Raw genomic sequence first — 26,350 nt, 5'->3', positions numbered from 1 at the left:
CATATATATAAAGAATAAATTCTCCTTGTCCATCTGACTCTGAGTCCCCTGAGGCAGTGGCACGTTCCACATTTTCCCTCATCTATGTTTTATCCACGACTTCATACCTGCCTCCAACCCAAGAAATACTTGTCACTCAAAATATTTTGAAAAGCACAAGACAACTAATAGAATATGCAGAAGAAGAAGAAACTTGGTCCCCACGTACGGAACAACTTCCAATTACCAGGCACTGCTCTGAGCAACTCACCCTTTCGAATCCAAGCCCATTTACAGACAACGCAAGCATACATCACGCCACTGAACGGTAGCGCTAAACATGGTTCGGATGGCAAATTTCATGCTCTGGCTATTTTGCTGCAATTTTTTAGGCAGATCAAGAAAGTGGGGTTTCAGGAGATGTGGGGAAGCGTCTCAGGAGATCTGGCTAGCAGGTGGCAACACAAAGCCGCACCTCCAAACCTTCATTCCAGCCTCCCGAGATGAGCCGCTGCAGGCTTCTGCCATTCTCTGACCGGATTTCCACTGGAGGCTTATAAATAGGCTGAGCGATTCACATGCCCAGAGAGCAGCCCAGCCCCGGTGGCGCTGAGACTCTGTTCTGAATGCAGCCCCAGAATAAGCCTATTTTCTAAAAGTCGCCCCTGAATGAATGAATGGAATGCCATTGAAAGCAGCTGGTGTCGAACTGCCTTCAGAAAACGCGTTCTCCGGGCTCAGATTGCATTTAATTGCCCTGAATTCCACTTTCTTATCAAGGCCTCTGATTCGCTTGCAGGAAGTTGGTTAGAAGCTTATGAAGTGTGCCCCGTCCATCAGAAGAGGAATGGAAGGCCACAGCAGCCCCAGAGCACACCCCAGGGCTTTGTCCTCAGTGAGCGCAGCCAAGGCCAGGCCCCAGCAGAGTACGGGGTGGGGGGTTGGGGGAGACTTCCCCTTCCCACCGCCAGTGTCCACGGCTTCCAAATACATGCACCTGTGAAAGGTGCCCACCGCCGTAGCATGCGGATCCCTGCACACACACGATCACCCTGGAGTGCTCCCAGTCCGGGCGCCCTTGCTCTCTGCATCCGTCCTGAGAAGGGTGTTTGTGTTAGGGCCCAATCCAGTCCCCACAAACTGATGTTTATCAGCCTCTCCCAGTAAAACTGTCATTGCCGCCGACAGAAGATTAATAGAAATGTAGATTAGTCTGTGTTCTCGGCACTTCAACGGAAAAGGAGTATTAATCAACACACACATACAGTTCTCAAACCTTGAACCACCTAAACTCGGGCAGCAGCTCTAAGATTTCACGCCATAGGGAGCCGCCGTCGACCAGAAGCACAGCAATGGCCACTGCTTCTAAAACTTCTCAAAGCCTCAGCTTCTCATCTGCAAAGTGGGAGGAGGAAGAGGACTGACCTCCACAGTGTCGTAGTGAAAATTAAACGATGAAAAGTATGTAAAATGCTTAGAACCGTCACTGGCACAGAGTTGGGGCTCGAGAAATCTTTGCTTCTCGCCCTTAAATCCATAATAGTAGCTTTATCAACCTCTCAATACTCAAAACAACACTGGTTTTTCCATTTCAGGTAATTATTTTAAGGCTTCTTTCTCAAATAAATATACTTTTTAGAAGTGAACTGAGCTAAGTAAAAACATTTGAGTAAAAGAGCACAGAAGATTTGAGGGAAAAGGCAAAAGCCAGGAAGAGAGTGAAAGAAAAGAAATTTGGGAAATTTGAACAAAGCTGAAATTTGGGAAACAGTGATTTTAAACATAGTAAGGCAAAACCAACTGAATGAAAGTCTTACACTGCTGACACATGGGTAACCTCTGGAGAAAGCTAACGACTCCACACTGTACCCCTGCCCATTACGGGCTCCAAATTATGTCCCCACACTAGGCTGATACCCCATTCAGCCTGGGCTCTGAAAAGGAATCTGAGAAGCCAACTCTCAGGTCCTTAATTTTTGGAGTTTTTGGTATAACCAAGCTGCTCTAGAGGTGTGCGCTGCTGGATAAACATCAGAGTTAGAAAGTAGGAAGTCATTATTCACTCGTCCAAACAATGAGCCTCCCTACAACACAGAAGCACCTTGGAGACCAGAGCTAAGTGAAGCAAACCAGACGCGGAAGGATAAATATCCACGTCTACGTGGTACCTAAAGGGGGTTTAACATCGGATCTCTGTGAATAATCGCTGTGAGCTCACCGGGTGAAAAAGGAAGTATCTGGTTGCTGGTGGGTAAATGCTGGGGGAAAATACTGATGAGGTCGGTAGTGAGTGACAGACTGATGGCTATTTGCAGGGTCTGAGGGGAAGTGCCGCAGACTAGACAGATCAGAAGAACTTGGGGCTAGCCTCCGGGTTGGCCCTACTGGGTGATGGGCGGGCCCTGCCACGCCACTGGGTCTCCTCATCTGCAAGGTGGGAATAATCATAGAACCCACCTCAGAAAGCTGTGTGGGGACTGAAGAACAGGCATGAAGGGCCCTTGTAACGGCTCCCATGCCAGCTGGCTCTAGATGACAGCCGTTACGACACTGCTGGTGGGTTGGTCTGCTTAACAATGGTTCGCTAAGAGCCAGTGCCCACCCCAGAGCCCAGAGGAATTATCATCACCCACTTCTGGAATAGGCATGCCCAGAGTGAGAGGCAGCACTGCATGATGGGAGAAATAAAGGATGCAGGGTTTGAAGGTCTGGGTTCAAATCCCAACCCTGCCTCTTACCAGCACTGAGCTCAGGCAGTTAATTGATCCTTCCCTGCTCCACTGAGGTCCGTGGACCTGCAGCTTCAGCACCAGCTGGGAAATGAACCACCCCAAGCGATCTGGGGAAGCTCTTAACTGAGGGCACCTCCACGAAGCAGGGTCTCAGAGGACCCTAATGAGTAACCCATCACAACTCATCACACATTTGACTGAGGCATCCCTTCGTGGGTACTCTGGCCACCACGACTCAGGCAGCCTGGCCATCGGCTGCCATCGGCCCTCAGAGAGACCTCCCCGGGGAGAAACCTCCCCAGGAACAGCTGTCCGCAAGCTGCCTGCAGACAAGGTAAGGCAGACTGAAACAAGGACCAAAAACGTCCCCACGTGTGATGCTCTCTTAGATTTGGGGCAAGTCTGGGTGGTAGCAGTAGAGGGTAGAATTTATCAGGTGCCCAGGCCTTAAAGTTGAAAGGCCTCAGGTTTGCAGTCAGCCCCATTGTTAATATTAGCTGCAAAAACCTCCCCATCCATAAAATGGGGCATCATCAGACCCACACTGCTAGAGACATTCTGGGATCCAAATGAGATAAGGCACATGCAAGGTCTGGCACAGGACTCTGGCTTCTAGCAGAGGCTCAGGAAAGGTTACTTTCCTTTTCCAGCCTCTGTGCCCCATTCCTGTGCTTGCTGCTGCTTCCCTGTAGAAGGCTGTCAGCATATTTGTTTCTGTCAAACTCCTACCCAGCCTTCAAAACCAAGTTAAATCACCACTGCCTCAGCAGAGGCTTTTTGGTGCATTTATAATTAACAAAGGCAGCACTTCCTGCTCATCGCTTCCAGAACACAGGACCCAGAGCACTATGAGGTACAGAGCAGGGCCACTCTGGCCCTGCCAAGAAAGGAGGATCAGGGAAGGCTTCCTGGAAGAAGAGGCATTCAAACTAAGACTGAAAGGAGGAGGCAGGCAAAGAGCAGTGGGATGAGCATCCCAAGCACAGGGATCCAGGTGTGCATAAGCCAGGAAGCCAGAGAGAGCTCACTGGGTTTGAGGAGTGTGAGTCCTACACAAGTTGCTTTCTCTCACCGCCTTAGCTAAAACAGCACCTGCCAGCCTCCACTCTCTGCACTGACTCTCTTCACCACCAGACGATTACGTTCTATATTTCCTGGTTTGCTGCTTGTGTCCCCAACTAGAATTCTAAGTCCACTGGAGGGCAAGTGCCTTCTCTTCCTCACTCACCTCCGTATCCTTCTCCCGGCAACGTGTTACTGCTGGCTGGACAACTGTGAGATTCCAAGCTCAAGAAGGACCTGGCCGTCTGGCTCACTGTTCAAGGCCAGCATTCAGCATGGGGCCAGATGCACGGCCGGAACTTAGTAAATATCTCTTGTCTAGTATATCCTGCCCCCAGGAGATACACAGTTTGCTGACTGCGTCAAGTGCAGGAATAGAAGAGTGAATGCGGGTATGCGTGGACACACACGTGCACACAAACACATACATAAGTGGATGAATGAACAAACAAATCAATCAGTGAATTAGTTCCTGAATGCAGACTTCTCACACGCACATAATCAAAGCCCAGGGGCCATATCCCGAGCTGCCCAGTGTGGCCTCGGAGATTTCTAGCTCCTCTTAGCCCGGGCCATTCAAAGCTCCTTTTTTGTCTGCAGCTGTGGCGATTCCATTGTCATCAGAGCAACAGGCCATTTCCCCTCCTTCCCTCTACTCTGAGCCCTGGGAGCTCACCCAATTCCCAGCCCTCTTTGAGGAGGCGAGCTGACCCCAGTGCTTAGACCTCTTCTTATTGTAAGACATTTTTACAGGACCCTTCTATGGGAATTGCCGGCATTCCATTCTCCCATAGAGTGGGATGTGGATCTGGCCCATTTTTATTAATTGCAAATTAATGCTATGCTGGGTGTCTATTTTAGTAGACACAGGCTTCCTCCACTGAGGATTTAGCGGGCTTCTCCGGAGGACGGAATGCAACCCAAAGAAGCACATTGCTCTCATTCCTTCTGGCACAGACTATGTGAATATTTTTAGAAGCCACACCCTCTCACACTGGCCAGATAAATACTTTCCAATGCCAGATGTGCTCTTTGCAAATCCACATCAGGCCGAGAGGAGGGGAGAAATGAGCTACACGGCTCACACCAAAGTACCAGGACATGTGACCAGTTTAAACCAGTAACATTTTTACAGGCCTCCCACCCCCGGAGTACAGAAGACGGAACCGCTGCTAGAGAGGCAGCAGAGGGGGCTCCCAGAGGGACCTAGCTGCCCATCTCCCGTGGGCTTCCTCTCCCCTCCCCGGCCTGGGGCCAGATGCTGATGCCACGGGTTCTCCTAAACACGGAGGCTGGTGTGTGGCCATGTGTCCACTGCCTTTGCCACCCCAGTGCCCTTTCTAAATATGCTCCCAACAAAATGCTGAGTCAGGAAGAGCCAGGCAGATACAGCCGGAAGGCAAATCAACACCAGCTGAAATGCATTTAAAAAAAAAATTCTTGGAAGTGCGTGTAAGATGATGAAAGAGAATTTGCCCAGAAGTCAAACAGGGGAGTTCTCCTCCTGGCTGTCATCCCTTGACCCCAAACCCAAACAACTTAAGGGTACCTACTGTGTGGCAAGCGCTGGGCCACACCCCAAGGAACCAGAGACACAGTTAGCCCACTCTGATTCCCTGCACGTGACCTAGACCTACAGGGCCTTCATCACTTGAACAAGGGGGCTGGAAAATGACCCTCAATGTTCTTGGAGCTCTAGGATTCTCAGGTCCTAGTGGTATTCCTTGAACAGGCAGAAGGAAGAATCCATGTTGGGGAATAAGGAAGGTTTGGTTTCTGTTCACGTGTGTGTATGTGTGTATGTGTGTGCACACACGCGCTCCCAAGAGTTTTTTTTTTTTCACCTTGGGAAAGGCCAGGAGGAGATAGTCCTAATGAAAAGACAAGGAGGAAAAAAAAATGACCAAAAATTCAATTTTTGTAATGTTCTATGTATCTGTTATTTATCTATACAACAGACAGGGAGCGCAGATGGAAGGACTCGGTCCTGGGAGCCGGGAGGCTCCGCACCACTGCCCCACTGCTCCACTGCTCCTGCAAATGCTCCCTTCCCCAGGGCTCCTGCCCCATTGTTCCCAGCACAATTGCTTTCAGAATTCTAACTATTCTTCTCCTCCATTGGGAAATTCTATGACTCCATAGGAAGCTATGTGCCTTATCACTTCTGGGACTACATCATGGGACCAAGAGGTCACACTGTCCCACAGAACCCAATCCCCAAGCCAGAGGCTCACATTCCAGGCCTTGTAAAGACTACATTTCGTTTGGAGAGCTCCAGGGGGCAGGTGGCAGGAAGAATCTGCAGAGAAAGTTACCAGGGTGGATGACACAAACCATTAGAAATGTGCCCCTCGGACCAGAATCCAGTTCTCTAGCCCTGGCCTGGCCAGGTGCCAAGGACCCAGGCACCTTCACAGCAGCTGACTCCCTGTTCAGTGTCCTCTCTGGTGACCAACTGCTGGCGCAGGGACCTTGGATACTAGGAGTTGAGTGCTAGGTGCTCTGCGTACGAAAATCCCCACATTTGCCCTTGACTCCCCAGGCGCCCCGGGCACGGGGCACAGCACACATAACTGTTCAGGAAACTACTCACTGAGAAAATGAATCCATAGACAACTACCCCCAGAGGCAGGACTGGCATCCCTACTGGACACGTCAGAAAACCGAGGCTTAGGGGAGTCATTGACCCAAAACACTGCCATTAGTCAGGGACAGAGCCATGATTCAAATCAGATTGCAGGCCCCCCAGCTCCAAAGCCACCGCTCTTGATCTTGACTCACTACACAGTGCTCAGCAGTGTACAAAGCTAAACACAGGGTATCTTGTTTAGTCCTGAACACAAGCCTGTGAGCATGACTGCTACCCCCGTATTACGTCGCAGGAACACAGTGAAGTGGTTCTCCTGATGGCATGCAGCGGGGAAGCCACACAGGAGGGAATTTTCTGACTGGACACCAAGTGCTCCTGCTAGAAGAATCCAGAAAGGGAGAGATCTTGAGCTCTCACTTCCTGATCCTAGGAAGAACTGCTTTGACCAACCATTTCCTCCATATTCTATGGACTAACACAGAAAGAGGTCAACCTCTGGCAAAAACAAGAGGTCATCCCCAACGTGACTTCGAGGAGCCTCTCAAAGGAAACAATGGTGACTAATGGCGGCCACCATGATCCGCAAACAGAATCCAAACACAGAGCAAGGGAACAGTCTCCCTATGATGCACCCGCTCTACTGAGAGCAAGAGCAACCGGGAAAGGGGACAACAGAAGGTCATTCCCATGCCTTGTCCGGGGACCAGGGATGAGGCACTAACGTCACCAGTGGCCAATTACAGGGATCCCCTGGTGTCAGGAGTACTGAGGCCATTTCTTAATGAAACCCATGCGACGAGCTGCGTTTATTTTGAAACTGTATTTGCTTATTTTGCAGCCGTGATCAAAAGGACATCCAGAGTGCCCCGTGGGAGGCGCTTGAACCCTGTGGGCCAGGAGAGTTTGCTTCAACTCCAGCGGCAGCCAGCAAAAACACTCTCCGTGGAAGCCAGCCCTGTCACCGGATGGTATGCTCCTTTCCCAGCAGCACATACCACCACAGTCAGCTTCCCAGTTCCTGGGCTGTGGGAGGGTCTGGAGAGACAAGGAGGCAGCATGGCACCGCAGTGACAGAAGGCTGGCAGGGAGGCAGTTCCAACTCTTACATAATCTGGGGCCCTACTGACAACTCAAACCCTCGTGAGTCAGACACACGTGGGCTCAAACCCCATCTCCACTTAGGTACCGCTGTATTACCTCGGGTTGGTTACTTAACCTCTCTGTGCCTCGTTCTCCCTATTTGCAAAATGATGTCAATAACAGTGCCCACCTCATAAGGTTGTGAAGATTAAAGGTAAGCGATAGCTGGCAAACATGATAAGAAATACACATGCACTATGTTACGGTCGTAGGTGTTTTTATGGTGATGACTACTTCCTGAGGACAGGGATGGTATTTTCATCATCTTTTTTATGCCAGCACAAAGATGGAAGTCTGGCATGTTGCTGGAGACAGATACATGCTGGTCGAATTGGAGGACTGGGGCTGGACTGAGGTGACTCCCCACACCCTCCTGGTTTCAAGGCTGCAGCCTGAGGCACCTCGAGTCCTCGCCCTGGGAATCAGTCCACCAGGCAAGAGCCTTACCTTAATGTTGCAGCTGTCATCCAGCAGGATGTTTTCCAGCTTCAAGTCCCGGTGGACCACGCCGTTCTGCAACGAGAAGACAGGCGCGGACATGAACGGGGCGGCCGGCCCAAGAGACAGAAAGAGGGGGCAGGAGGGTGAGCAAAAGGAGAAGTTTGACAGATTAAAGAAACGCGCCAGCCCTGGTGGTCTCTGCCTCCATCCTTCAGGGCTCCCCTCGCTGTCATGACGCTCCCTGCCAGCCAGCGACCAGCGACAGGAGAGCATTAGTCACTTGCTGTGTGGTGAGGGGAAAATGACTGGAATCCATTCTCCCCCAGAGCTTGTAAAACAGCAGGGGGATTCTTCGACGGAATGTCATTCCACTGCGTAAAAGCAAGAGAGTCGCGGGCGGGGGCGAACAATGTCTGTCTGTGCTGCCCTTCTCAGCGAAGCTGCAGATTTCTCTGCTGGAGACTCAGAATGTGAGGTTCACGGGTCCCGCTTGTCTGCCTGCCTGCCCCACCCCCGCAATGGACATTTCCGGAACAGTTGGGAGGGATGTTCTGCAAGATCCACTCTGCTCAGCTAGACTCGAGGGTGAAGGTGGAGGGGCTGGGGAGACCCTAGCCACCGGGCTGACCCAGCAGGGCATTGCCCTACCGTGCGACCTCTCTGTTCTAGCAAACTCTGGCAAGTCTGGAAACGAACCTGCACGGACAGGCAGGCAGCCCCGCTGAGGCTGAAAAGGAGTCATTAACTAATAGCCTGCTGGTCTACCCCACAGTAACAACGGATACACGCAAATCTTCGTAAAACCCAGTGATCTTTCAGTGGGGTACGGGAGGGCACGGGCAGAGGTGGAACGGAAAAGAGCCAGCTATTTCAGGCTGGGTGGACCAGTAGCAGGGAGTTAGTTCTCCATGTCATTGCGCATAAAGGACATCTGAGATTGAAGCTGCTCTTTCGAGCAAACCAATGGGCTAGAACACTTCTGCCTTTCAATCGAGATTTCTTTAGTTCACGATCAGCCTGTTTATTATAGCTGGTGCTTTCTTGTTTATTTTTCCTTTCCATTTGACAGTCCCTACTATCTCCAAAAGCACTGGCTGAAGAGATGAAAGCTGTATTTCTACTCTTTTATCTTTCTTTCTTTCTTTTAAAGATTTTTATTTATTTATTTATTTGACAGAGAGAGAGAGATCACAAGTAGGCAGAGAGGCAGGCAGAGAGAGAGAGGGAAGCAGGCTTCCTGCTGATCAGAGAGCCCAATGTGGGGCTCCATCCCAGGACCCTGAGATCATGACCTGAGCCAAAGGCAGAGGCTTAACCCACTGAGCCACCCAGGCGCCCCTCTACTCCTTTCTCGAACGCAAACCTTCCTGGATGTGTTTTGACCTCAGAGAGGCACAAACCAAGGCTCCTGGAAGAAGGATACAGAATCTAAAGTCCCCGATTTGTTTCCAGTTTTAAAGACTGGGAGCAGTTTGGGTTTATATTATTGCATTCCTACTTGTCAGAGTAAGAGGGAATGAGCTTGATAAAGCTCCATTCGTACAAAATCCCAAGTGTTCACCCACCTCAGATAATGGAAGTCTGACCTGTAGAGCTTTATACTGATGCGTGCCTGAGGATAATGTACAAAGCACCATATGATCTGAGTCATCCGTGCCTTTTGAGTCGGCAAAGAGAAGCCCAACAGGGTTCACATGGGTAAAGGGTTTTAGATTTGAGTAGTATCTTCCAATTACGTACGGAGCTTCTTTTGATTAACCAGAATATTTAGCAAACCAGAAGGCCCCGCGTTGCAATCATTTGAACGAAGAAATTTGACTCTCTTTTGGATGCCATGTTGGATTCAAGTCATTATTGTCCTCAAAGTGAAAGACTGTTCCAGGTGTGACTTGGCGGAAAGTGCGAGTACGATGGGAATCGTGACTAACATGATGAACAATGACGATGGCTGATATACGTCTTGGGAATTAGCTGTGTACTTCATTTCCCCTCCAGAGACAAATGGTAAGCTAACCTGGCTTTATTATGTGTGTGTAGATAAAATGTGTGTGTAGGTACGGAACCTATGTGGAAGTGACCTATGCAAGGAAAGATACCAAGAGCACAGGAAGGTTCACAGCCAGTGACTTCACTTCTGGAATTTCCCTCAGGTGAATCATTCCAATGAGAGGAAAAGGTTAATATATAAAGAAATTGGAACCAGCCTTAAATGTCCAACAATGACAATAATTGCAGAGAATTTTTGGTAACATAGGAACGTGTTTAGATTAAAATACTAAGTGACAAGGCAAGACACAAATGTAAAAATACATGTACTGCGGTACTCTGGGTCCTGAAATGGAGGAAGGTCATTGGCAGAGAAACTGGGGAAAATCTAAAAAAAAAAACTGGAGTTTTGTTAATAACACCACCCGAATGTTGGTGTCTCGGTTTCAACAAATGTATTATAGTAAAGTAAGCTGTTCCCATTAGGATAAAGTGAGTGAGGGGCATACGGGAACACTCTGTACCAGCTTGAAAACTTTACTGTACACCTAAAACTATTCAAAATAAGAAGTTCAATTAAAAAAAAAATGTTAGGAGGTAGAGATGGGAAAGAAACGAACAAAAATGTCCCATCATGGGTTATGCTGGGGTTCCGGAATTATGGGTGATGGTGATTTTCTTCTATTTCATAAATTCTCCATGCAGACAACAATGGGTTGATCACCTGTATACTACCTGTATACTGTGGTATCACCTGTATCACATGACCATCAAAACCATCGGTGACCAAAGCTGTGGCGGGGCTCGGCCGTACCTTGTGACAATAGTGCACAGCGGAGACGATCTGCCGGAAGAAGTGTCTGGTCTCCCTCTCGCTGAGGCGTCTCCGCTCGCTGATGTAATCGTACAGCTCCCCCTTGCTTGCGTACTCCATGATGATCACAATCTTATCTTTGTTCTCAAACACTGTGGGGGGGACAGCAACACACAAAACCCTGTTTATCCAACAAGCCTGCTTATGGCTCCAGAGGGTGCAAGGGGGGACAACGGAGATGTCACTGAGCAGGGGCCAAGGGCGACCGGTCAGGACACAAGTCAGGCCATTCCACGTCACGAGGAGCTGGGCGAGTGTTCCAGCTAGGTGGACAATGACATCACCGCTCTTGTTACCGGACACACCTCGGCAACCTTAAGGGGAAGGTGCCTCTCATTCCTGAGGGCCCCACACCCTTCCCCAAGATCATTGTCCTGAGCCCCGCCTCCAAGAACAGGTCCCTGTCGACAGGACAGTGGATGGTAACACCTACCTCCTATGAACCCTTCGATATGGACCAGCTACCCAGACCTCACAAGCTACTCGGAACCCAAAATGGGTAGCTGGACTTGTCACCTCTTTGTTCAAATCTTTCTAGATTTTCCATCTCCTCAGAATAGAACCCAAAGTTCCAAACATGAACCCGCAGGTGCTGTTTGAGCCCGTGGATTCATCCCAGCCCTATTCTCTGTATTCTGTGTATTTGTTCAGTCTGTCTCCCCCACTAGAGTGTACATGAGGGTTGCTCTGCTTCATTCACGGATGTCTCCCCAGCACTCAGAATGCTGACAGAAGGGCTCCATTTGCAATTATCAAATGAGCGAACTCAAAACTTCCTAAGTGCATTCTGGACAATTCAGGAAAGAATTACCTTGCCCTTACTAGGTGCCAAGCTCCTGTAGGGTTTTGAGTACCTGACATGTCCTGACTCATTTAGATCTTGCAACAAACTTTCAGAGAAATACCACTAATTTTACCATTAAAAACAATGGGGACACTGAGGCCTGAAGAAGTTAAGAGACTGACACAGTTTGGCTGAGCCCACCAGACTGGACGGGGCTCATCTCTGGCTTCCAGCGTGGACAGAGACCCATGATGCCACAGCCTGGTGGCAGGTCAAAACATAGCAATCACCCCAAGCTGGGTTCCCTGCCTCAGACCCTTCCCACCCAACCCCCACACCACCATGGAAATTGTTTTCCCAAATGCCTGTAAATGCACACACACACACACACGCACGCACACACACGCACACACACACACGCATACACACTGCTGTTTCCCACCTCCTTCCCTCTGCCTTTACTACCTGCCTTACCTGTAGGGGAAACTCCAGCCCACCTGTCAAGATTGAACTCAAATATGGCTTCTATTTGCCGCCCTCTCCCTCTCACTGTGCTACCCCATACTTGTATGATAGCACTTTCAAATACATGGATTTGTTTGCTGGTTTACATACCCATTTCTTCTGCCTGGACTGTGAGTCTGGAACTTTACGTGTAAAAAGTTTACTTTTAGAACCAGACCCTCCTCAGTGGGATTCCTGGATCTGCCTCTTACTTGCTGTGTGACTCTGGGGGAGTTGCTTGCCCTCTCTGTGCCTCAGTTTCAGCAACTCTAAAGTGTAAATAATACTGCTTCTTAGCACTTCTACTACTACTCAGTACTTCTTAGAACTGTTGGGAGTGTTTATTGATATTGGGTATGTTAAATGCTTAGAACAAGGCCTACACTTACGGCATGTACACAGTGACATGAGCTATTATTGTTACTATTGATATTATTGGACCCCAGGGCTGTAGCACTGAGCCAGACTCCTAGACACACTCAGTGAGAACGGAATTGAGCTGGAACATGCCCCAGGCCTGGGTCCTCTGTCCTCCCACACCTTGTCACTGGCTGTTAGAAGCGCAAGGCCCTCCAGTTCCTTCTTGGCTCCTTCAAGTCCAGCCAAACCTCCCTGATAAAAGGAAGGGGAAGGAGGAGGTGAGGGAGGAGGGAAAGAGAACAGCAGATAAAATTGGCTGCTCCTGCGTCTGCTGGCCTCGGTGTACCCTGAAGCCTTGGCTCCTGCCAGGGATTTCAGCCCATTGTGCCCTTTTCATTAACAATAAACTTTGGAACCTAGGAAAGCTGCCTCGGGATGCGTGGCTCAGGCTCTGAGAACGATGGAATGATAGGCCGGGAGAGGGCAGCGGGCTTTCTAATTTTTAAAAGCAGGGGAGGAAGAAAAGAGAGTACTTGGATAGGGAAATAAGCAAAGAGGCTCATACCCTCAAGAAGTCCAGTGCAGGGGCGCCTGGGTGGCTCAGTGGGTTAAAGCCTCTGCCTTCGGCTCAGGTCATGATCCCAGGGTCCTGGGATCGAGCCCCACATCGGGCTCTCTGCTCAGCAGGGAGCCTGCTTCCTCCCCTCTCTCTCTGCCTGCCTCTCTGCCTACTTGTGATCTCTGTCTGTCAAATAAATAAATAAAATCTTTAAAAAAAAAAAAAAAAAGAAGTCCGATGCATCCCTAAAGGAGGCCAAAGTCACAGGTCCCTTCAGTGACTACCAGAAAGTATGGCTTGCTGGTCTTACGCGGACAAAAGGACTGTTTCGGTGATGGGATTCCTCCCTTTCCAATTGGCCAGCACAGTGTCACACAGAGACAAGCAGCATTCATTTCAACACCAGGTATTTGACTCCGCGAGGAGTCTCCATCAGTGAGTCCTGCTAGGCCACCTCTAAAATGCAGCCTGATTTTGTCCTCCCGGCTGACGTCCTGCCCCTGCGCACCCCTTGCTCTGAATCTCCATCCTGGCTGCTTTCCTGCCTTTCTCTCCTGCCCCTCAGCTGACTTTCTGTATTTAGAAGGGGCTGGGGAACAGCTCCACATGCGCGTGCTATACACATGGGCCCTGCAAGATATTCTGCAGGGAAAAAGTATCCTGTGTGCAACCACTCTGGAAAACAGTGTAGAGGTTCCTCAAAAGACTGAAAATAGAGCTACCCTATGACCCAGTGATTGTACTACTGGGTATATATCCTAAAGATATAAACGTGGTGCTCTGAAGGGGCAGGTGCACCCGAATGTTTATAGCAGCAATGTCCACAATAGCCCAACTATGGAAAGGACCCAGATGTCCATCAACAGATGAATGGATAAAGAAGATGTGGTATATATACACAATGGAATACTATGCAGCCATCAAAAGAAATGAAATCTTGCCATTTGCAACGACGTGGATGCAAGTAGTGAGTATGATGCTCAGTGAAATAAGTCAATCGGAGAAAGACAACTATCATATGATCTCCCTGATAGGAGGAAGTGGAGATGCAACTTGGGGGTTTGGGGGGTAGGAAAAGAAAAAATGAAAGAAGATGGGATCGGGAGGGAGACAAACCATAAAAGACTCAATCTCAAAAAACAGACTGAGGGTTGCTGGGGGGAGTGGGGACCGGAGAGGGTGGTGGGGATATGGACATTGGGGAGGGTATGTGCTATGATGAGTGCTGTGAAATGTGTAAACCTGGCGAGTCACAGACCTGTACCCCTGGGGATAAAAATACATCATATGTTTATTTTTAAAAATAAATAAATAAATAAATAAATAAAAGTGTCCTATGATCACACATCAGCAAATTTTTTTTTTTTTTTTTGGAAAATGCTAATACCTGATTGCCCTTGGAGGGTCTGGCTTCTTTGACTCTGAATTTTGCCAGTTGATTTGGCCATTTCAACCTCCCTCCTGATATCAGGAGGAACAACCAGGAAGCTGGTCTGGGAAACAAGGGTGAATGAGAGGAGAGGCAGGCCTCAGGGGCAGGCAGGTGAGGGAGCTGTCCCAGGGGCCACATGGGGCTCTGTGTCCCCACCACCACCCCTCCCACAGCCAAGTCTCAACGTCAAGACCCTCACTGTAACCCTCGTTTAACTAAAGGCAAATAGCAGTTCTGGACGTGGTACACCAGTGATTCATCAAGGAGACCCCATGGTGTTGGGTATGAAGCTTCGAGTCCTTTCTGATAACGGCGGCCCTTACTGAAGGCCTACCGTGTGCGGGCACTCAGCTAATAAGCTCTTTGCTTGAATTATATCTTATGGCTTCGGTCCTGTGAGTATCCTCGTTGTGCCCGTGAGAAATTCTGAGTACAGCCAGGTTAGTGACTACCGTGGCCAGAGAGCGAGTCCGAGGCGGAGGCAGGCCTAAGCCTGCAGTCGGACCGCACGTGCCACACTCCTAGCCACTACGCCATTTTACACAAACCTGACCGCACCCCTCCCCCCCACCGAACCTCGGTTTCCTCATCAGTCAGATGCAGGGCACTTGGGGAGCTCCCAGGACCCGCTCCTTCGGCAGGGTGCCTCAGCCAGTGCTCAATAATGGGAAGCTATCCTCAGAACTACCCATCTGCCTCTTAGCCAGCTCCTGCAAAACAAAACCCTAAGACTTTTCTCTCCGGGCTGCCATCCCTCTTTAAAATGTGTTGTGGCTGGAACACCTGTGTGGCTCAGTCGGTAGAGTGTCTGACTCTGTGTTTCAGCTTGGGTGGCGATCTCAGGGTCGTGGGATCAAGCCTGGCTCTGAGCTCAGCATGAAATCTGCTCAGGTTCCTCTCTCTCCCTCTGCCCCTCCTCTCTGCCTGACATGAGCACACACTCAAATAAATAAATAAATCTTTTAAAAAAAAAAAAAAAAAAAGCCTACTTCTGAGAAACACTTGTACATTTAAAAAAATAAATTTTAAAAAAATGTTGTGTGGCTACCACAGAATCACAAAATTTTTTATCAGGAAGGGCCTTAGAGATCAACTATTATTTCTCCAGAATAGCCCAGGATTTCTAATGTATAAGAGCAAGGCCTTGGGAATTTGTCCTGAAGAATGACCAACTTCCGCACTCTTAGCCCAAGGCTCCTTGCCCACGTTAAGGTCACTATCAGGGAGGTGATAGGAACCCTCCTGGCCATTCTTCTGGCAAAAAGGGCTGCTTCCCTTGGGCACTTTTACAACTGGTTATTTATAAGCCCAGAAATCTTGTCTGTGTTTATGTTATTAGTCACTAAGCAAAAGCTTATTTTCCACCAGTTGGGAAGGGTTTCCTTTCTGAAAAATGAAAGCCTGTGTCTCTTGGCCAGACAGTTTTACCCAGAAGCCCAGTGGCTCCAGAACGGTAAGGAAAACTATGGCCCTTGACATGCCAGGCCCTACCAGGAAAATCAAAACCCTGAATAGAAACTTAGCTCAGCGTGAGTGAGCCCACAGCACAGGGGCCATGCCCATGTGTGGCAGATTCAGGTTTTAGTTCTAACAATACACTCGTATAAAGAACTCGCTATGGGCCTGGCACTGGGGCTACTGAGAGAAGACTTTACTAGGGGAAGAGAGGGGAAGGCAGGCCCGGCAGAGGCAGCTGCAAGAGCAAGGGTCGAAGCAGGAGCAGAACCACCAGGGGTTGGCAGGGGCTGGGGACGAAGGGACAAGAAGGGAGAGGCAAGCTATGAATGAGCCACTGAGGCCTTGAAGGCCCACAAGGAGCTCTATGGGGGGAGTCAGATGGGCCCAAACATTACCAAAAACAACAAACAGATGGAACAAAGGACAGGGCAAGCACCCAGCATCCTGGGCTATGAAATAGCCCAGAGCACCCTTCTTCCCAAGAGCCTTCCATGCTGGACAATGATCTCTCCTTCCTCCGAAGGCTTATTACTAGTAACAGAGGTAACACGTATTGAACAATTCCTCAATGCCATGGATTGTCACAGTTAATCCCAACAATCCTAGGAGGTAGGTATTAACATCATCCCTGCTTTGGAAATAGGGAACGGCACTTAGACAGGGAAACAACATGGTCAGCACCCGGCAAGGCCTACCTTCCCTGTGTCCTCTTTCTGTCACTAACCATCTTCCCAAGCACATCTATAAGCCAATACCATGAATAGGATGATTATAAGTCAGTTCCATAGATAAATTCTACCGATTGTCTACACATGGAATCATGCTGAATATATTCCTTTGTGTCTGGCTTCATTGGCTCAACAGTTTAAGAATAATCCATGTTTGTTCCGTGTAATGGACGACTGTTCACTCTGCTATAGAGTAATCCATTGTATGAATGTACCGAGGCTGTATCCATTCTACTGTTGATGGATATTTGGGTCGTTTCCAGGTGAGGGTCATTATGAAGAGTGCTGCTGTAAACTTTCTTTCGAAGCTCATCTGTACATATTTCTGTTGGGCAGATAACCAGGAAGGATTTGATCCCAAATGTATAGGACTCAAAATCTTCTGTTCTTCCCACAACTCCCCACCACCTGCCTCCATCATCCATTTAATTTCCTTGCATAATACTCAATAGTCTCCTTCGTTAAAGACACCAGCATCACTGCTTTTTTTTTAAATGCTTTTTTTTTTTAATCAATCTGAAGCATTTTCTGCTTTGTGTTAAAGGGGATAAGAATGCAACATGAGGCAGAGTCTTTGCCCTGGAGGGGCTGCAGTGCAGTTGGATAGCATAGTAGTGTTCATAAAATAAACCAAGTGATAACTTGTATGATACAGATTTTAAAGACCAAATGATCAGAGAAAAAAATAAGTGAGATAATGCACATGGCCTGAGAAAGTTCCTAGAGAAACAAGCATGCAAGCGAACCACCCAAAACGCCTTGGGTTTTGCTTGCCTAGGATGGTTTTACCATTGTTTCTGCATAGACCGATATCCAGACTCTGTCCACTCTCTTCCACTGTCCCACAGAAAGGCCTTCTTCCCAGACACCAACTTGAACGATTTCTCTTGCTTTCTGTTTATTTTCCATTTCAAGGGAGAGTGGGGATTGGTTCCTATAGCAACAGCTACTTCTCCAAATTAATTCTGAATTTCATCAGATGTTCAGTTTGACGGTCCAGCTCTGCCTTCTGATTGTCTGGCTTTCCCAACCATGCTAATTACCCAACTCCTAACAACTCCCTCCTGTTGCCCCCGGGGTGAATAACACAATTTGTATGACTTGAGCAAATGAGGATTACAAAACAATGCTCTGGCCCGGGAGAAATGCTGATGAGTGAGGAGATCTTGGGATTTTAACTGTCCGTCAGCCATTCTAGAACCAAAGATGCGAGGCCATTTGGACAAAAATGGGCTTTAGGAAGGGAGAGGATGGAAATCCCTTTACAGAATGCTGCATGGACAGCAGGTTACAAAAAAAAAAAAAAAAAGGAGGTTGTCTTTCTGGTTTACATGTAACCTCAGAAGAGGAAGATTCGTTTGTTGGTTTTAAGCAAAAAGGCCAACAGCCTAGAGTGAACCAGTCAAGATTCTCCTCATGCCTTTGCTTTCAATCAACCCCATATCTTAAGTTAGTTCATTCTTTCTATGCGGTTGCCTACCCACATGACAGCATTTTTACTGCCTTCCTGACACCTCGGACAGATGGACCACTCCACTCCTCAGGGGTGCACTTTTCTAGAGGTCATATGATCCTCATGGAAAGTAGCTTATTTTTCATTTCAGAAATGAGTGGTCTTTCCTTTGCAACAACTGTCTGCAACCTAATTAGATCCTTTAGTCAATGCAAGATCCATTCTTCAAGGATTTCCTCCCCGGAACTAAATTTCAAGCACCTCATAGGCTCAGGGCTTCACAAAATGGTCTTCTGATCCCCTAAGTCTCAAAGCCCACGGCAGTGAGAGTGACGAAATTATACTTGGCTGGCAGCTCTCCCACTGACAATGAGTTGGTCCAAGTTGAATCAATGTGTTTCCTGGTCAGGACAATGAAAGGCTCTTTGGTTCACTAATTGTCTTTTCTTAAACCAAAACTCTCTCTGGATGTTGGTTGGCATGTGCAAGGAGAACCATAGCCAATAAGGCCACCCACTACCAGCAGTGGACTCCACAGAAGGCAGAAAAAATGGTAAGAAAGTATAGAAGAAGAGGGGACGCAGATGTCTTGCCAAGAACCACTCATTCCTGCTAAGACCAACAGTGTTATCTGGGGGTCCAATAACCAATCCTAGGAGGGCAGAGGATGTGGCCAGGATAAAGGAAGGAGCTACATGGGAGAGAGAATCAATGGCACCATGTTTGTCGAGCCATTGGATTCCACCCTCCTTCCACAACCATCCCTGGGGATATTTCCATGGGAACAAGGAGGACTGTGAGGTGATGTGGTCCATCGACCATCACCACACACTCATCAGCCACACCCCATGGTCTCCCCAATCATTTGCTCTGTCTGGCCTTTAATCTCACACACACACTCACACCATGGGAATCTGAGAGCACTGACAATTGATCAGAACACCTCAGAACCACCCCCAGGCTGACGCTAACCTTCTTGTACTTAACGCAGTGAACTCTGAGGGGAAAAAAAAAAAGGCTTCTCCAATTCAGGCAACGAACATGGTAGAAACCCATCACCTGTAAAGCCCTACTGCTGCCCTCCCCACCCAAGGCTTTGCTACAGGGGCTCATCCCACCCTTACTAGCAGCCAGGGTGGGAAAGTCAGCCTTGTGCTTATCACACCTCTGCTTCTCACCATTGCTTGCCCCAGCGTGGATGGCTTAGGACTCCCCTGTGAACTCTAAATTCAGGTCCACCTCATCATGCAACACAGTGTTGGCGTGAAGAGCCTGACTCCCCGGAGCCAGGTTACCTGGGTTCAAATCCAGGCTCTGCCACATACCAACTTAGTGACCTTCCGAAACTTTCTAAGCCTCAGTTTCTGCATCTGTTAAGGTGAAGACCACCGATCCTCATTGTGAAGGTTATCACAGCACGCATCTGTGGGTTAGCCTGTTACTAGCAGGCAGCAAGCCTTAGTCATGCCTGAATCAAATCCAGGATTATCAAGGACAGGTATTAGCAAAATCTGCACCTGAGATCACAATTGTGCCCTTGAGGGATGACAGGGAAGTGGGAGAACAGAGAAATGGCAGACTAAGTCTCGGGGATGTCAAAGGACTTGCAGCCAAGCCTGAGGTGGAGGCAAGCTTAACTCTCCTAATTAGGGTCCGCTCTTTAGATCCCAGTGGTGTTCCAAAGCATGGATCCCAACCACAGAGCCACCCCTGCCAGAAGAACCCGCTGTCAGAAATCATCAGGGGAGGGGCCTCTTCCATACCCTACAAGCATCCTCCATGCATGCTTCCAACCACTGAGACAAATTAACAGAGCCATCACACTCAAGTTCAAAACGATCCTAAATTACACAACAACACGGTTCCATTTTTTTTTTCCTTAAAAAATTAACTTCAAGGGGCACCTGGGTGGCTCAGTGGGTTAAGCCTCTGCCTTTGCCTCAGGTCATGATCCCAGGGTCCTGGGATCAAGCCCCATATCCGCTCTCTGCTCAGCAGGGAGCCTGCTTCCCTTCCCCCTGCCCTGCCTGTCTCTCTGCCTACTTGTGATTTCTCTCTCCGTCAATAAATAAATAAAATCGTTTTAAAAAAATTAAGTTCAAGTACAAGTGGTATTATTTGAGGCACTAGAAAATGTTGAATTCCAGGAAGCCCGAGAGGGCGAGGCGAGACAGCCAGGGAGCAGCATGCGTTTTCAGTTGTTTCATTTCTAATCTCCAGCCTCTAGAAAAATGACTTGGGTGTAATCAAATGAAAACAATGAAAATAATACACTTGAAGGTCAAACAGCTAACTTAATAGGAAACTCATTAGAAACGTGGCTGGACAGATTCACAGCTGAAGAGCTCGCGTGTATGACTGAAAGTGAAGGGAGCTCTGGTGCTGTGTTATTAACCAGGGCGAGTCCTTCCTCTTGGATGGAGCCTGCAGAGACTTCATGTGGAACTTGTGGGTCTGGCAGCAAGGGGAGTGTGTTAAAAGGCTCAGCGATTCGCCATGGGTTCAAAAGAGTAAACACAAGCATAATACACCCCTTTGCCAAGTTCAACAAACTGTTTCATGGGGCTCTGAATCCCTGATGAGGGCAGCAACCAAATGGCCAAGTAAGTAAACCCAACCCCAAAGGTATCACTCCCTGCTCACTGGTGATCACTGCCAGACATACGTTCTTCCCTGGAATTCACTGATGACAAATGATCGGACCAAGACAAGTTTCAAGAGCAGGGCTCATTTCCTCCTGGTTGCAGGATTAAGTCCATATTTCTCAGTCTGGCCAATTAAAACTAAATCCCCAGGGGTAAGGCTCAGGTCTCAGCATTTTTTACAGACGTCCCATGAGATTTTAATGTGTATCCAGCACTCGGAATCACTGGTGTATGCAATCTGGCCATGACCTTCTCTTCTAACACCTCCCCAAAGAAGGTGATACTTCAGTCATTAAAGACCTCTCAGAGCCCTAAACATCACAGCAGGGCAATATTACTTATTGAGCATATGTACCTGCCACTGCACTTAACGATTTTATCCCTTATCTGATTTAATCCTCACAACCTTATCTACAAAGTAGTGAGCTACTGGCCCCCATTTTATAGGTAAGAGAACTGGCCCTCAGACAGGTTAAGTCACTAGCCCAAAGTCACATAATTGCAACCGGAAGAGCAGTTGGCTCACCCGAACCAAAGCCTGCTTGGGACGATAAAACATATATTCATCCTACTAGAACAGCACCTGGATCATAAGTTCTCAATACATTTTTGTAAGAGCAACGAGTGATCACGTGAATGAATGAGAACACTGGGTAGAACTAACGACCAACAGCCCTTGTCAGATCAATTCAGTCACCCCCTGCCCTCGAAAAGGCCTCGATCAGGATCTGCTTGCTGGCTGAGAAGGCTGGGTTGGGGCACTTGAACCTGAGAAGAAAAACGTGAACTGCTTCAACTATAGTATTTCCATAAATAACTGATGCTAGAAATGAGCCCTGCCTCGGTTTCTGCTTCACGGAGCAGCTGTTTCTCTAACACTGTGGTTCTCAAACTTGAGAGTGCATTAGAGTCCCCTGGAGGGCTGGTTGTCACACACACGTGGAGCTAGGGTGGGCCCAAGGAACATGGATGCTACAGCCCCAAGGTCCCTCTGAGGACCGGGCCCTCATGCCTTGTTGGGCCGTCGATGAGGGTCTGGCCATTCTCAAGGGGTTCCTTTACAGGGGCAGCCACACTTTGTGAGTGTGGGACCTCTGCTACATCCTGTGGACATGTCTTGTAGCAGCCCCACTGCCCCTGGCCAGAAGTTGAGGGGGAGGAGAAGGCAGGAGGTGGAATGCCCCATCATCCAAGCCCACGGCTCACCCTACAGCCTCTGGGCTCTCACAGACCCCATCCCTTGGTTTCTCCTCTGCATCTCTGCCTGGATTGTTAGAGCAGTGATTTTCACCACCAGGCAAGAACCATATGCCCTTCCAGAAAAATCTGTCAAATTCTCAGGAGGCACAGGTAGCTTGAAAAAGCATTTGTAGAGTATACTTCTAGGAAGACAGAAGGACCTTTTCACTGATAAAACACACATGCACACACACACACACACCTCATCCAAAGTGTCTTTATGGCAGGAATTCAGAGAATTTTCTAGACTATAAACTCCTTTATGTCTTCTCCTAGGCAACAGGTTTAAAGCTCAAAAGACACACAGGCTTATCAAGGGAGGCATGTTTGTTTGTTTCATTTGGCTTTTTTAAGTTTTCAGAAACTCTTCCAAAGGTGGGAGATCACAGCTGACCAATGTCCAACAGGATTCCCACTTCGTTCCAGAAAGCCAGGATCAGCCTTCCCTAAGACAGGGGATGCAATGAAAGGATGAAAGGGTTGGCCTGTTCTAGCATATCATAATGCAAAGGGTCAATGAAGCTATGTAATCTCGCAGGACCAGGAAGAGATATTTCCAGGAACAAAAACCAAGGGTATACAAGGGAAGGCACCAGCGCAATCTCCCCCACTCATTCCCGCGACTTTTCATTCCCCTCCCCCCTCCCCAGCGGGACTGTTACCAGATGGGGTGCTAAATTTCCCCAAAGTGTTGTGTGGCAAGACAGTTCATTCTCGAGATTTTACAGATTGGGTCTCCTAGGCTTTCAAAGGGGAAGCCAGGGCGAGACAACATGCCTTTGATGTTTACACTCAGGTCCTGAAATCAGAACCTCAGGCGAAAACCGTTTTTATCTCTTCCATCCTAGGCAGCCAAGTTGAAAGCTCTTGGCGGGCACTTCCTTTTCAGCTGTTCTTTCCATATTGTCAATTCCCACCCTGCTGAGAGAATGGAATTCCTTTGACTGGAAACAGGGTTCCATCTCAGAGATGGGGCTAGAGATTTTTTTCTTCCTTTTCTTTCTCCCTTACATTATTACCCTCCAGTATCACACACTGCAAGGTGTACGTCTATCCTCTTTTATTTACTTAGCATTAGAAACCAGTTATGGTTTGTGTTTACACAGAGTCGACAAATTTGAGGGTTAATCACCTTCACCCACAGGTCAATAGGAGAGTAACCCCAGGGTCTCATTCGAGAAAGAAACATTTGAAAGGAATTATTTTTTTTTTTAAGATTTTATTTATTTATTTGACAGACAGAAATCACAAGTAGGCAGAGGCAGGCAGAGAGAGAGGAGGAAGCAGGCTCCCTGCCGAGCAGAGAGCCCGATGCGGGGCTCGATCCCAGGTCCCCAGGATCATGACCTGAGCCGAAAGCAGAGGCTTTAACCCACTGAGCCACCCAGGCGCCCCAAAAGGAATTATTTTTAAGATTTGGTGAACAGCAGCATTAATTCAGTAAAGCTGCAGATTTCGTGAGCTTGTGGCATTTGTGAACAATGTTCAAATAACTTACATTTCCATGGACTGCAATTTAGAAAACACCTGATCTTTCAGTTGACGGGATTTGGGCCCCAAGCTTCTTCCTGAGATGTATGCGAAATATTTTCTAAAATGCCCATGAAGCTGTCATTTAATGCTCTCACGTATTTTGGACAACAACCCCCGTGAACGCCAAGAATTCTCTGTATCACAGGGTCCAGAATAATGCTTGCCCCCAGTTAGGGGTCACTGCAGACCACCAAATGACCTGGCTTGTCTTAGGGGCACCAACTTCAGAGTGACTAGGTTCAGCACTCAGCTCCTACTTCTCAGTTGGTATGACTTTGGAAAACGTACTTGGCTTCTCAGACAAAATTTCCTTACCACAGAATAGGGATGTTAACAGTCTGCATTTCATGGACATAAGGATTAACTGAGATAATATATCCTAGCACCCATCCTAGCGCAGGGTAAAACTCAGTAACTTCTAGCTATTATTAGTATTATTTTAAAGTGTAAATAAAAGTTACTTTCATCTTCAAAATCTGTCGCTTTGCCCGATTTCTGGTACAAAACACACAGCTCTCCTTAGCCAATCTGGTCAAAACCTGGCCCTCCGGGACCTCCTCTCTCCACCCCCCTCCTACGCACTCTCTCCCTCAGCCTCACAGACTCGTCACTTTTGCCCACATAAGCTCCTTCCCTCCTCTGAGCATTGTTTGCACTTAACGATCCTCTTGCCTGAAATGCCCAGGGCTTCGGGGGGCCTCACTCCCTGCTCCATTAAGGCCTCCGCTCGGCAACCACTTCACCGTTTACAGGCCTGCTCACAGAATGCCCGTCCCATGAGACCAGAGTTTGTCCTGTTCACCCCAGCACCCATAGTGCCTAGAACAGAGCCTTGCATGTAATAAGCACTCTCTCTCTCTCTATATATATATATATATATTTTTTTTTTTAATGAATGAATTGCCTTTCCTCTGAAACTAGTATTTCAGTATCACAAGATAGTACAGTCCACGATGGTGCGCTCCTGCCCAGGAAAACCCAAAGTTCCTAAACACACGGGGTCAGACATATCCTTGCTTTGCCATGTGGCTGCTTTTTGCTTCTGTTACTGCTGTGCATGTGTGTATTTTAAATCACAGACATGCCGGCTGAAGAACTCATAAGGTTCTTCCACAGTTCCATTCACTTGGCTGATATCCAAACAAGCCAGTTAGGTGCCTGGGCACTTATTTTTCATTCAGCAAAATCTGTGCCTTGCCGCATCCAGCGAAGGCTCCTGATTGGCTGGTCACACAACCAATCAGCTTCCAGGGAGAAGGTTCCCTTTCCCACTGCGATTGGCCCAGAGACCACAGACTCGGTCTGGTCCACACCAACGCTGCTACCACACTGCCCCTCCCACACCTCAGGGCGAAGAAGGAGACAAAAGGCCAGCCTGAGGGGGATGCCTGGGGTGCACAGGTGGGCTGCCCAGCCAGGAGAACAAGAACACCACAGGATCAGAAACATAAGGCTGAAGTCCCATGGAGGAAAAAAATAAATGAGGTCAGGAAGCTTGTGTGCCTGGGCCACCAGCTAGCCACGGTACCCGGTTTCATGAACTGAATGGGGTCATCCAGATTCATAGGTGGGAGTTCTAAAGCCTGGTACCTCGGAATGAGACCCTAGTCAGAGACACGGCCTTTAAAAAGATAAAGGTTAAATGAGGACATCGGGGTGGGCCCTAATCCAGTGTGATGGGTGTCCTTCTAAAAAGGGGAGATTTGGACACAGACACAGAGGGGACAGCACATGAAGACATGGGGAGAAGATGGTCATCTATAAGCCAAGACGAGAAGCTTGGAAGAAAGCTATGTTCTGACACCTGGATCTCAGACTTCTAGTCTCCAGGAACTGAGAAACGGCACATTTCGGTTCTGAACCCACCCAGTACGTGGCGTTCTGTTGTAGCAGCCCTGGCAAACTAATACACCCCGTGAGTCTTAACATTCCAGAGCCTCGATCTCCAGAACTGCAAAATGGGACACCTGGCCCTCCCCTCTCACAGGTCAAGTTGTAGGGATCAAATGAGGCTCGAGGTGAGGAAGCTTTGTAAACTACACAGAAATCCACAGATGAACTCAGGAGATCTAATTTCACTCTCAGGACCAGGTCCCCGGGGTCCTGGACAGCAAAGCAGATAAAGTCAGAAGCCCCTGGAGACTGTGGAGTCACATTTAGTGGTGTAGGAACTGGAACCTTGCCTTGGTGATCTGCTGCTCCAAACCTCCCGGGAAGGGAGGCGAGCTGCCCTCCTCCACAGTTATTTAGTGGATGTGGGAGAAACAGAACTTGCGTGGGAGAAGGGAAAGAGAAGAGAACAGAAACCAGAGATTTCTAAGAAACTGAAAGGAAAAAAACAAAAAAAAAGCCACATCCCTGGGAGTTTTCTACATAAAAACAATGCATTTTATTTGTATGGTACTCTGCAGGTCACAAAATACTTGATGGAAAAAGAGGTGTTTTTTTGGTTTTTTTTGGGTTTTTTTAGCCTCTCTGAGGTCAAGGATCTCTCTGGTAATCTGATGAAAGCTACATACCCTCTCCTCAGAAAAAATCAACCCATATGCTCACCACCTAAAACATTGTACACCAACATGGTCCTATTCTGCAATGATGAAAACATTTTGTATCTATACTGTCCAATATGGCAGCCACTAACCATGTGTGGCTATGGAGCCCTTGAAATGTGGCTAGTGGGACTGAAGAACGAAATTTTTAATTATTTTATTTTATTAATTTTAACCTAAATATCCATCTATGGCTAGTGCCTTCTATATTGGACAAGGCAATTACAGAATGTTCCAGAGGACTTGCAAACACCCTGCAGTCCCACTGACCCTTGCCAATGGGCCAAGTTAGGAACCAAGTT

General features: G+C 48.2%; 1 protein-coding gene across 1 annotated transcript in view; it reads right to left on the bottom strand.

Moving 5' to 3' along the window:
• Window positions 1-26,350, bottom strand: part of NUAK1 (NUAK family kinase 1) — a 71,233-nt gene that overhangs the window by 10,157 nt on the left and 34,726 nt on the right. The window contains exons 3-4 of the mRNA XM_032346516.1: window positions 10,745-10,896; window positions 7,951-8,016 (exon numbers count right to left, since the gene is read on the bottom strand). Coding sequence (XP_032202407.1) covers window positions 7,951-8,016; window positions 10,745-10,896 — 218 coding nt within the window. The remainder of the gene's footprint in view (window positions 1-7,950; window positions 8,017-10,744; window positions 10,897-26,350) is intronic.

Source organism: Mustela erminea, chromosome 6 (genome assembly GCF_009829155.1).
Source record: "Mustela erminea isolate mMusErm1 chromosome 6, mMusErm1.Pri, whole genome shotgun sequence".
Classification (NCBI taxonomy): Eukaryota; Metazoa; Chordata; class Mammalia; order Carnivora; family Mustelidae; genus Mustela; species Mustela erminea.
This window is presented reverse-complemented; position numbering and strand designations above follow the sequence as displayed.